The following is a 13,084-nucleotide window of genomic DNA, read 5'->3' as shown; positions in this document are numbered from 1 at the left end:
ATTACGATTTCTTTGTAAAATAAAACATTTTATTTATTTATTTATTTATTTTAATCTAAACTTAATTTTTCTTTCTTTGAACTCAAAATGCCAGTCAATTTCACTTAATACACACAGAACAATCCATTGGGATTAACAGCATTTTACTTAAACAATAGATTTCAGATCTGTTCTTAATTAAACCAATAATGAAAGAAGAAAGTGCATATACCATCTGAAACGAAATCATTCACATGAGAGAAGGTAGACAGTCAAGTCTGTCAACCAAACAGTCTGTCAGCAAATCATTTTGCCAACCAGCTAGTGACTAGCCTTTCACCTTACTCCCTGGTCTTGCGTAGCCCTTTGCAATTCCACCTGGCATTTTATCTGAACGAAAGATGCACCAAAGTAAATTTGATGCTGTACTTGAACCATTTGGAGTATCGGCATAGTTTGGGTCTCTTTTTGAAGATAACACTTTGAAATTTTCTCCCCAACTGTCAGAATCTTTTGAAGTGCTACTGGCACTGAATTATGGAAGTTTGACTACATAAAAGGCCGTGGGTCGTCCTTCTTTTTATTTTAGCACTTTTTTTTTTAAATTGAAACATTTCTAAGTCCACAAATGTCCTCCCCAAAAACACCTTCTTGCTGAAGCATTACATTTTATTTGTTCCTTGGTAAACAGGTCTTAGATCATGTTTTCCTGCCATGGAACCGATCCAGCAGGTGACATAAAATATGCCTTTAACCCATCTTGCTGTTCTTTTTGCATTGAGGCATTACGAGCCCAGCTCACTGCAACTGAGGGAAGCTGTCCATCTCTTCTCCATGGACCATGTATGGGTGTGTGGTTCTCATCTTCAAAATGCACAAAGGCAGGTGGCATATATGACTCTGATATTTTCACCCTGAGAAAGTTGTGTATGCTAAGAGCGGCAAGTGTAATTTTTGATACTTTTTCAGGCTCAAGAGCAATGTTGGTCAGGAAAATGCATAGTCTGTTGGCCAAAATTCCAAATGCATTTTCCACTGCGCGCCTTGCCCTTGACAGGCGATAATTAAAGAGTCTTTGCTCATGGTCCAGGTTACGGAATGGTTATGGCTTGATCAAGTCTGTACGAAGAGGAAGAGAAAATGCCTCATTGCCAATGAATAAATATGGAAGGATGGTGTTGGAATTTAGCAGTGGCTCTGGATCTGCAATATTGAGTAGACCTCCGTCCATGACTGACCAAACAGCCCTCCGTCGGACACTCTTCCCTCTGTGCCAACATTTGCATGAATAGATTTGTCATTGGCATCTACTACTGCCATAAGCACAACTGAAAACCTTGATTTATAATTATGGTAGTTCTTGGTAGTCACCTGCCACCTTTCACCACCCTGTCTTGGTTGTGGATGTCTGCAATAAAAAAACAACAACAAGAAAAACAGAGAAGACTATGTAAAATAATGTAATTTATGAAGAAATATACAGTATAAAAATAAAGAGCATAGAGATGACAATTATTTTGTTATGTTGACAAAAATTCAATGTTGCACTGTATGTTTTATTAATTATGAATCCTATACCTTCAAATAGTCCTACTTTAAGGCATTATCAGGGATGCTCATTATTTTTTTCATGGGGTACTCACATGAGTACCAGGATCTTGTCTTTGGTATTCACTAGTGGTCCAACAGATCACATAAGTCACTGTTCGGATCGGTCACTGCTTTTGAGTCACGCAGTGGATCGTTTTTTTTAAAAAAATAATAATAAAATAAAAAAGATAAATAGAACTTTGTCTTCATTTATTTTATAAAATGCTTTTGACCATTAAAAAAAACGCCAGAGACTTGTGCCGTATCATACAATGACAGCGTAATTAACCAGCGTTTTTTTCGCGTCCTAAATTAGCTACTGAATATCATTTCGGGATGGCGTTGTGTTGGTGTTGGTGCGCAAACGCAATATTTGTCAGAATGCCTTGTTTCAACTAGTGGGCTTGCATAGAACATTCTTGAAAAAAATATGTTTAGGTTGACTTCCCCTTTAACATTTTCAATTCATGCAACTTTTGCTAAACTGCGAAGCTAGTGGCAAACAATTGACAAAGGTGATTAACAAATTTGTTACCTCAAGTTCTCTTTCGGAGGATAGGCAGCATGCAAATTCAGACATTTAAAAAAACTCTAAATAACAATGTGGTGCACAGTATTTATAAACTGACTTGAACAAATGAGGAAATACTGTAAAGTACAGTACAGCAAAGCTAAGTAGCTGATTAGCAACCATGGAATAGACAGTCTGTACTGCCATCTCCCCACCATCCAGGAATGGGTCCATAGTCTCTTCTTTTTCTTTTTAGTGTTTTTGCCTTTTCTTAACTTATGAACAACGCACATGCACAGCTGCTTATCCCGCCTCCGCCATGGACCTGCGCCGATGGACAGAATCTTGACAGAAGCACGCGACGATTGGGCGGGGTCTGATCGGTGACAGACTTGTAGTGTGACGTCTCACCCGGTCCGAGACACAGAACGATATTATCTTGTAGTCTGACAGCGCAACCGTCGTGAACGACAAAAAAGTTGTGTAGTCTGAGAAGGCCATAAAGCCGTCCAATTGTCTGCTCAGCAATCTCACATCCAAGTAGCAGTGGTTCAACAGGCCATTGTTCACCCCCTCTCAAGGAGTGTTGCCTGCCTGACGGACGTATCACCCACACGTTGTGTGGGGACTCAGCTGGCTTCAAGAACACTGCAGTCTCACTTCAGAAGTAAAGTGATACACAACATCCAGCCACCTTTTAGAATGTTAAGATCACAAAGCAAATAAATTACTGTTTTTTTTTTTTTTTGCTATACTTATGTGCACGTGTTCATCAATTGCGTTGCATGGGTTCAGGCAACTGTACCATAAGGAATTTGGTGTTGCAAAATCCGACACAGACCCTTTGTGGTTGTCCTAAACACCTAAACAAGAAATTGAGGATGGCCCACTGGAGGGGAGTTCTTTAGTGCAGTGTTTTTCAAACTTTTTTGAGTCAAGGCACATCTATTTCATTGAAAAAATCCCGCGGCACACCACCACCTAAAATTGTGAAAAAAAATCTTATTTTAACAATATACAGTAAGTGTTATAGTATTTATATACACAATTTTTAACTTTGAAAAATAAAGTTATAACGTCTTCGATAGGAATTAAATCAAAAAAAGGAAAAAGTATTTTATGTTTCATATTGATACTTACTCAGTGTGAAACATGGGCCTGTTTGGATAAACATGCGTCACTAATTCGCTTGTCTCTAAACAAAGACAATTAGCCACCTGTTGCTGCTGCTACCTGCTGGTAAGAGAACTACAATGTAGTAAATACATGATTGCGCTTCCAGGCGCTGGACCGCACAGGAACACAAATTAGATAATTTCCCACGGCACACCTGACAATATCTCGCGGCACACAGGCACAGAGTTTGAAAAACACTGGTTTAGTGGACCCTTCAAAGATGCATGATTCCTGTTATAATCTAGCTCAATCAGTCACAGCCTCATTTGACTTGTACACTTCAGTCGGAAGTCCAATATTATTTGACAATAAGTGATGGTAGGATTGTGTTAACATACAAACATTATGGAGTGGTCCCGTTGAGTTGGGTCCAACAAGTCAACTAGTTACTTATTTATTTTACACACTTCCCCTTCTTCACGGCCTTCAAAATAAAAGCATTTCAGCAAATCACTATACACGCCAGGTTTGCGACGGCATATTTCCGGAAGTAGGGAAGTGTGTGCGGGGCATGTGTCGCAGACCGGTCGCCAATAACACAATGCGTCAGTCATGTGAATCAGTGCGGCAGTTGTCGCTTGCGCCGACGTAGCGCCGGAGTAGACAGAAGCCTAAAATGAAGCCTTTCACTGAGCAGGCTGAGATTAAATTTGGCCGCCTCGCGACCACGTCAAACGCATGAGGGCCGATTAGTGGGCCAGACTAAAATCCACTTCCGGCCATGCTTAGTCCAGCCATTTTTTAAAATGTGTCACCCCCCAACACCTCCGCCCCAAAAATGGGCACCCGGCCCAGGGACGGACTGCCCAGCTCTGATGTAAATATATATAGACATCCATTACACGAGGATCCTCATTATCCAATTTGTGAGCATGAGATTCGCAAGACAACGTACAAGAACAAATGGCTCCAAACAGATATTTCATCAATACAGACAACTACACACAGTTACAGTGGATTTCACCTGAGATCATATTGCACTGTATTATAAAAGATATTTTCTAAAATGATGTTTCCATCACCAGCTTTTGACAAGTTGGAAAGGTTGCTTCCAAAAAAAAAACTAATGCTGAAGGATGAAGTAAAACTAAGTCCTCTTCTACAAATCTTTGGAATCTTTTCATTCCCTCATCTTTCATTTTGCCCCCCAAAATGTTATTTTCACTTCATTGGAATGCTGTGCAGGTAAAGAAATAAATACAAAATGTATATTTGACACTTGTGATTCCAATTAAGATAAGATAAGATAAGATAAGAATGCCTTAATTGATCCCACAGTGGGGAAATTTTCATTGTTACAGCAGCAAAGATATAGGTCACACAGGGACGGCGGCATAATGTAGCCATTAATGTATAACATTGACGGCAAACATTCGGGGTCAAACCTATGTAAATATAAGCAGTAACATGTGTATGTACACATGTATATACACACCAACATACATCTACATAAAAAGTATGAGGAACACTAATTTTGGAAAATGAAAATGGAAAAATACTCTAAGTAAGTGACAGTGCTGCATGCTGTAGTGAAATGTAAGGAACAGCATTGGATAAAAATAAAACTAGACTAACCGTAGTGGGGAATGTTGAGTATTGCGCGGTATTACAGTAGTGGGGAATATTGGGTATTGCACGATATGAGGTCAGGTGCAGGACTGCACGATTGCACTAATGTCCGCCAGTTTGTAGAGACTACACAATGTTCTTGTTAAAGAGTCTGACAGCAGCAGGCAAGAAGGAACGGCGGAATCTCTCCTTTGCACAGCGAGGGTCTAACAGTCTGTCACTGAAGGTGCTGTGGAGTGCTGTTAGGGTGCCCTGGAGGGGGTGGTCCGGGTTGCCCAGCATTGATGACAGCTTGTCCAACATCCTCCTGTCCCCCACTGAGTCCACAGAGTCCAGGGAGCAGCCCAGGACAGAGCCGGCCCTCCTGACCAGTTTGTCCAGCCGCTTCTTGTCCCGGGCCGAGACGCCGCCTGCCCAGGTGAAAACTCCCTGGAAGATGACCGATGCAACCACCGAGTCATAAAAGTTCCTGAGGAGTGTCCCCTGAACCCCAAAAGACCTCAGTTTCCTGAGTAGGAAGAGTCTGCTCTGACTCTTCCTATAGAGGGCGTCTGTTGTCGCACCAGTCCAGTTTATTGTTCAGATGAACACCCAGGTACTTGTAAATTGAGACTCTCTCAACATCTGTTCCCCGGATATTCACTGGTGCAGGTGAAGAGTGCTGGCGCCTACCGAAATCCACCACCATTTCTTTGGATTTCCCTGCATTGATCAGGAGGCGGTTCTGCTGGCACCAGTCCACAAAACCCTGAGTAAGTTCTCTGTACTCCCGATCATCTCCGCCTGTGATGAGGCCGACAATCGCAGAGTCGTCAGAGAACTTCTGCAGGTGACAGGTAGGGGTGTTGTAGTTGAAGTCCGAGGTGTAGAGGGTGAACAGGAAGGGAGCCAAGACAGTTCCCTGTGGGGCACCCGTGCTGCAGAGGAGCACGTCAGACACACAGTTCTGTGTCCTCACATACTGTGGCCAGTTTGTGAGGTAGTCCTGGGTCCATGTGGTGAGGTGGTGGGCCACCCCCGCCCGCTCCAGCTTGTCTCCCAGTAGGGTGGGCTGGATGGTGTTGAAAGCAATGGAGAAATCAAAGAACATGATCCTCACAGTGCTCCCCGCCTTCTCCAGGTGGGAGAGTGAAGTGTGGAGGAGGTAGATGATGGCATCATCCACACTGATGCCAGGCTGATATGCGAACTGGAGTGGGTCCATTGAGGAGCTCACCAGGGGGCGCAGGTGGACAAGGACCAATCTCTCCAGGGTCTTCATCAGGTGAGACGTCAGCGCCACTGGTCTGAAGCTGTTGAGCTCCTTCGGGTGGGGGGTCTTTGGCACCGGGACCAGGCAGGATGTTTTCCATAGCTGGGGGACCCTGCCCAGCTTCAGGCTCAGGTTGAACATGTGCTGGACAATTCCACACAGCTGGTCTGCGCAGGATTTGAGGAGCTGGGGGCTAATGCCATCTGGACCCGCTGCCTTCCTCGCCTTCATCTTCTTCAGCTGGTTCCTCACCTGAGATGTTGTGAAGGCCAAGGCTGGGCAGGAGGGAGTGGTGGCTATCTGGTGTAGCTGGGAGCTGGAGACTGTGGAGAAAAGGGGGGAGGGGGTGACACGCCCAGCAGGAGGAGTAGGTGGAGTAGGTGGAGGCTGCAGCAGGAGAGACTGAGTGGAGGCAGGCATCTGATCGAACCTATTGAAAAAGAGATTCAGCTCATTTGCCCACTGCAGGTCCCCCCCAGTCCGGGTCTTGGGTTGTCCGTGGCCTGAGATGGTCTTCAGGCCCCTCCAGACTCCCCTGGCATTATTCTGCAGCAGCTGCTCCTCCATCCTCTTCCTGTAGGACTTTTTCCCCTCTCTGATCCTCCTCCTCAGCTGGCGTTGCACAGTCTTCCGCTCCTCTATGTTGCCTGACGCAAAAGCCCTCCTCTTCTCCTTCTGGAGAGCTTTCATGTCTGGTGTGATCAGGGTTTGTTGTTGGAGAAACACCTTACTGTCCTGGTGGGTATGGTGTTCTCCATGCAGAAATTTATATAGTCTGTAACAGTGTCCGTTAGACTACAAATGTCTTCCCCGTGAGCATCGCTGAATACTTCCCACACAGTTGTGCTGAAGCAGTCCTTTAAGGCCTCCTCGGCCTCTCCAGACCATCTCTTGGCCAAGCTGTCATCAATGCTGGGCAACCCGGACCATCCCCTCCAGGGCACCCTAACAGCACTCCACAGCACCTTCAGTGACAGACTGTTACACCCTCGCTGTGCAAAGGAGAGATTCCGCCGTTCCTTCTTGCCTGCTGCTGTCAGACTCTTGAACAAGAACATTGTGTAGTCTCTACAAACTGGCGGTCATTAGTGCAATTGTGCAGTCCTGCACCTGAGCTCGTATCGTGCAATACCCAATATTCCCCACTACTGTAATACCGTGCAATACTCAACATTCCCCACTACTGTTAGTCTAGTTTTATTTTTATCCAATGCTGTTCCTTACATTTCACTACAGCACTGCAGCACTGTCACTTAGAGTATTTTTTCCTCTGTACTATGTACAGGCCGAAATGAGTGTTCCTCATATTTTTTATGTAGATGTAGGTTGGTGTGTATACACATGTGTATATACACATGTTACTGCGTATATCTACATAGGTTTGATTCTAAATGTTTGCCGTCAATGTTATACATTAATGGCCACATTATGCCGCCGCCCCTGTGTGACCTATATCTTTGCTACTGTAACAATGAAAATTTCCCCACTGTGGGATCAATAAAGGCATTCTTATTCTTATTCTTATTCTTATTCTGAACCGTGCGAGTCACAGCTGGCTGTCTGCGGACCAGAGGTTTGTACACAGACTGGAGAGCCACCAGGTTGTGATCAGCTTTGCCCAGCGGGGGGAGGGGCAGTGATGTTATGCCTCCTTGGTGTTGGCATAGAAAAGGTCCAGTGTTTTATTGTCTCTGGTGTGGCAGGTGACATACTGTGTGAATGAAGGCAGAGAGGAGGAAGGGGAGGCATGATTGAAGTCACCAGAGATGAGTATCAGGGCATTTGGGTTCTGTGTTTGTAGCCTGCTCACTGCTGCAGTCAAGACATCACAGGCTGTGTCGCTGCTGGCAGCTGGTGGGACGTAGACGGTCACCGCGATCACATGACTAAACTCTTGCGGGATGTAGAATGGCCTCATGCCAACAGCTAGCAGCTCAATATCCCTGCTGCAAAGCTGCTCCTTAATCGTGATGTGCGCAGGATTACACCATCTATCATTTACAAACACAGCCAGCCCTCCTCCTTTCCTCTTTCCACTCTCCAGCGTCCTGTCCGCGCGTATGATTTGGAAGCTGTCCAATTCTGCGACCGCGTTCGGCGTTAGCGCTGTTAGCCACGACTCCGTGAATAGCATTAGGCTAGCCTCCCGGAAGTCCCTCTCATGCTGGGTAAGCGCCGCTAGCTTGTCCATCTTGTTGGGGAGAGATCTAACATTCCCCATGATAACAGACGGGAGGACGGGATGGTATCGTCTCCTCCTTTCCCGGCGTTTAACCCCCGCACGACATCCCCGTCTCTTCCTCCTTAGCTCACGGGGGATATCGGGTCTCGCCCCGGGAGCCGGCGCAGGGTTAGCACGGAGTGCTAACAGCTGATTCCGGCTGTAAACAATGGGGGCGCGGCTCCGAGCCAAGTCGCCGGACACGATCGCGCAAAAAATAGCAATCAGCAGCAGCAAGAATACCGCAGTTTGGGTGTCCATTGCTACGCAAGTTACGACTATCAGCTATATGAAAAAGGGATGAGGTAGAGTAATATTAAGGAACAAAAACACACACGAAAAGGCTCACCGATGAGCAGGAGCTACTGTAGCGGGCTGCCACTCGCGCGGCGCCGGAACCGGAAATGAATTGTATACATTTTTACTATTATTCACACATTTTCCTTATCCTTCAGGCTAGTGTTGTCACGACACCAAAATTTTGACTTCGACACAGTCAACGTTTGGTAAGGGTTCATTAAATTCAAACAATTGTTTTGGGGTTAAATGTAATCATCCCTACACATTACATGAAATATGTAGAAAGACACAATAACACAAAAATACACACAATTTAACCAAAGATATTTTTTCTTATTGTATGTTACAGTTTACGTTGCAGACATGATGGACCTCATTTTTGATGAAGTCTTTTCCAATCCCGCGCCATACACTGATGCAATGTTGGCCATCCCTGTCCCTGATGAGCCATTAGCCCATTATGAGAGGCCTGACAAGGACAAGGCTGTTTACCAGCTATGTGTCAAGGTTCAGACGAGGGTTTTAATCCTTTGTAATGGCTGTCGTCCTCCGCAAACTCTGTACCGCCCGATACACAGATTCGCGCTATAACTAATGTTGTAATAATCACCAAAAACAACCAAACAGTATATAAACACAATTGACAACTAACAATTCGGATACATCCTGCTGTAGGTATCGGGTCTCTTCTTCTTCTTCTTCTGATGGCTCACCGGTCAACTCACACATCGGCAACACAGGCAAACTTCGATGTGATGACATAAGCCCAGAGGAAATCACCAGGTGCTACCATACGAGTAACAACACTGATGACTTATACATACACTACATTGAGTTATACCGTATTTTCCGGACTATACGTCGCTCTGGAGGACAAGTCGCACCAGCCATAAAATGCATTATAAAGAAGAAAAAAACATATAAGTCGCACTAGAGTATAAGTCACATTTTTGGAGGAAATTGTGCACTTAGTACACATCATTTCCATCGAGCTACAATGGTAACATTTAGTAACATGTAGCATACAAGAAAGTTATGGTAAGATAACTTTAAACTCACCAAAATGGTTGTAGATCGATTAAATAAGTCTTTTATTTATCGTCCACCATGTAGAATGTTTCCAAGTCTCCAAAAGTGTTTATGTATTTGGTCATAATTATCTATGTTAGTCTCCTGCGTTCTGCTCCTTACATGTGTGGCTGCATGATGACACGCACACACCACGCACACACACTCCCACCCACACCCCCACACCCACACCCACACACACACACATGGCAACTGCCTGTTTGTGGTTCATTCTTGTTCAACCATCGTCTGTAAGTAACTTAGACAATTGTGTGAAATGAGCATACAACACTTATATATGAGCTGAATTGTGGACGCTTGTGGGTTGTTGACTGAACATACTAATCGATATTGCTGATGCTAATTGCAATCGCTAATCATTAGCATAGGCTCATCTTGTTCATGTCTATAAAAATACATGTGTATGTAATAAATAGATTGATAGTATTTTCTGTTTCTTGTGCAATTTCACAATATAAACAGGCAACTTCACTGTATACCTGGAGTCTGTGGGGGTTTTTTTTTGTGAATGTTTAGCTGTTTGGATAAGCTTAAATTACTTAACACAATATTAGATTTTAACCGGATAAATTATTCATGCATTTTAATAGCTTTTAGGAATGATCTTTGTTTCATTATGTGGGTTACAATAGCATGTGAAATGATATACACTACAGGTTATGCTGCCCGTTGTAAAGCCAATATTTAATGCAGGTTTATATGTAGCCTTACACGGCCCTCCTGTGGTTGTTTGGTGTATTGTTTGCTGACCTTGAAAAGGAAAGGGATACGATATAATTAATAATTTCACACATAAGTCGCGCTAGAGTATAAGTCGCCTCCCTGGCCAAACTATGAAAAAAAAAACGCGACTTATAGTCCGGAAAATACGGTACTACTCCATGATATTGATATATATTTGTGGAGACTTAAGTGGGACTGGTGTACACTTGAAAAAAAAAAAGGTTTTTGATTAAGCATCTAATTTAGAAATCAATTTGATAACTGTCATTAAACAGAGAATACTGTAATTATTAGAGCTGGGCACTTGACCCTTTTTTGCCGATCCGGCCATGACCCGCCACCCAAGACCTGGGTACCCTTCCAGCCTCGACATCACATGCACACGCACAAGGGCCGATTAGTGGGCCGGACTAAAATCCACCTCCGGCCGGCCTTGCTTAGTTGAGGCCTTTTTTTAAATTTGTCAGCCCCCACCCCCAACCCAAAAATGGGCATCCGGCCGGGCTGGAGGTCCGACCGGTCTGGTAATTATACATATTATAATATTTTGTATAGAAAGGTTTCATTTGGTGATCACCTACTGAAACTGAAGCGCACAAGAAAAGCATGTTAATGGACGTGAAAGACTCAATGTTTAAACAAGCATGTGAAAAAGGCGTGCCTTGGCCATGCCGTCCATAAATCCCTTTGTTTTATGCTCGGCTATCAGTAGACCTTCCTAGTGCAGCCTGTAATTCTAAAACAGAATTTCTTGAAAAAAGTGTTTTAATACAGTATTAAGGAGTCCAGAGGAGGGTTGTTGTTGTCACTGCAAAGGTCATGCTAGAGGCTCTTTAAAATTTTATTTTCATCAACCGTCACCAAAACAGGTGTCCGTCATAGGCGGATAGACGAACCATAAATGACACAATACCAATGTTGATTCAACCATCATCTAAACCAGAATCTACATGCACATTTTAGATGATTTTTTATTTAATAAATGTTAACTAAACAATTTAGATTCAATCGTCATCTCAATGGTAGTACCTAAGCCTACATTTAAGCCACTAAGGGTGACTAGACATAGTGTCAAGTATCTGTGCATGAAGAGGGCCCAATTGCATTGATTGGAGACAACTTGGGAGTTTATTGAGTCAAACATACTGTAGTTGGGATGTTCAGTTGAGCAAGGTTGAGTTGCCCAGGTGCAGAATGGAGAGTGAATCCAGGGGTTGTCTATTAGCTGGCAGAGTTCACAGCGCGGGGTTGGCAGGCAGGGTGCAAGGTAATTCTGAAAATTCATAAACAAAGTTGGGTCTGGAATTACTTGTGAATGCTCAGGATAGTGGCTGGATGCACAAAAACTAATTTGAGAGTGTTGATCTGGCGACGATTGCTCGCATCTGGTGGAAGCACCTGGTCCCAGCACCAATCATCACTCCAAACCTGCACAAAGACCTCCCCATCCCCCCACACACACACCCACACACTCAACTCACTCACTCCTGTATGTACTTCATTTCAATAGTTTTATCCATCCATCCATTCTGAAGCGCTTAACCTCATGATGTACAAATTAATTATTTTGCAATCAGAAGGCCTTTTTGGAGTGTTATGTTGTTTTGTAGAAGGAAGACATCATTTAGATATTTGAGCAAAACCAAAATATGGCAATGTCAATGTTGAAATGATGCTTTAAATGCATGTTTTTACAAAAAGCTAATTTTCTCCGTTTTTTTCCCCCGTTATTGTAATTTTCATGAAACTTAGCTTCATAGATACTGCGTATATTTACATGGGTTTGTTTCCGAATGTTTGCTGCTAATGTTGTACATTAACGGCTACATTATGCTGCCGTCTCTGTGTGACCTATATCTTTGCTGCTGTAATACTGATAATTTCCCCATTTTGGGATCAATAAAAACCTTCATATTCTTCTTATTCTTATTTTCTAATGTGGATTCCAAAAGAACGTAAAAAGAGAAAAACTTTTTTTCTGCTGAAAGAGTCTAATCGTTCTTTTGGTTGGCTCCATGTTTGTATAGCAATAGAACACAATATTCCCAAGAATAATGGGCCTTGCAAGCAGGAGCGCAGCCAGAATGTGGCTAATGGGTGGGCCTGGAAAAATCAGGGTGGGTCTGAATATTTCTCTCACTGAGCACAATCCTCCTGTCCCGACACAATGTATGTTCAAATAAAATGATAAACTGAATAATATGAAGTTCAGATCTTCCTGAGACAACCACAATTATGCCATTCTTAATATTCAGTAAAATTAAAAAATCACAAAGGAAACACAAATTCAAAAATAATTCAATAATGATTTACAAAAAATGTAAAAGTATATGTTTCATGAGTCTCACTGCATGGGCAGTGTGTCAATCTGGGTGGGCCTGGGTGTGCTTCCTGTGGCAAAGCGAAGCTTCGAACTACTACACATCAAATGTTCATTATATACTTCGATGTGATGACATAAGCCCAGAGGAAATCACCAGGTGCTACCATACGAGTACCAACACTGATGACTTATACATACACTACATTGAGTTATACCGTATTTTCCGGACTATAAGTCGCTCTGGAATACAAGTCGCACCAGCCATAAAATGCATAATAAAGAAGAAATAACTGGAGTATAAGTCGCATTTTTGGAGGAAATTGTGCGCTTAGAACACATTTCCACCGAACT

At 43.3% G+C, this 13,084-nt stretch overlaps 1 protein-coding gene across 1 annotated transcript in view; it reads right to left on the bottom strand.

Moving 5' to 3' along the window:
• Positions 1 to 627: 627 nt before the first annotated feature.
• Positions 628 to 13,084, bottom strand: part of LOC147144199 (uncharacterized) — a 16,464-nt gene continuing 4,007 nt past the window's right edge. The window contains exons 3-5 of the mRNA XM_086038212.1: positions 11,557 to 11,683; positions 1,351 to 1,387; positions 628 to 1,247 (exon numbers count right to left, since the gene is read on the bottom strand). Coding sequence (XP_085894338.1) covers positions 1,082 to 1,247; positions 1,351 to 1,387; positions 11,557 to 11,683 — 330 coding nt within the window. The 3' untranslated portion in view covers positions 628 to 1,081. The remainder of the gene's footprint in view (positions 1,248 to 1,350; positions 1,388 to 11,556; positions 11,684 to 13,084) is intronic.

Source organism: Filicampus tigris, chromosome 8 (assembly GCF_054856515.1).
Source record: "Filicampus tigris isolate MCC_2025a chromosome 8, RoL_Ftig_1.0, whole genome shotgun sequence".
Taxonomy (NCBI): Eukaryota; Metazoa; Chordata; class Actinopteri; order Syngnathiformes; family Syngnathidae; genus Filicampus; species Filicampus tigris.
The sequence above is the reverse complement of the archived record's forward strand: the minus strand, read 5'-3'. Positions and strand labels throughout refer to the sequence as shown.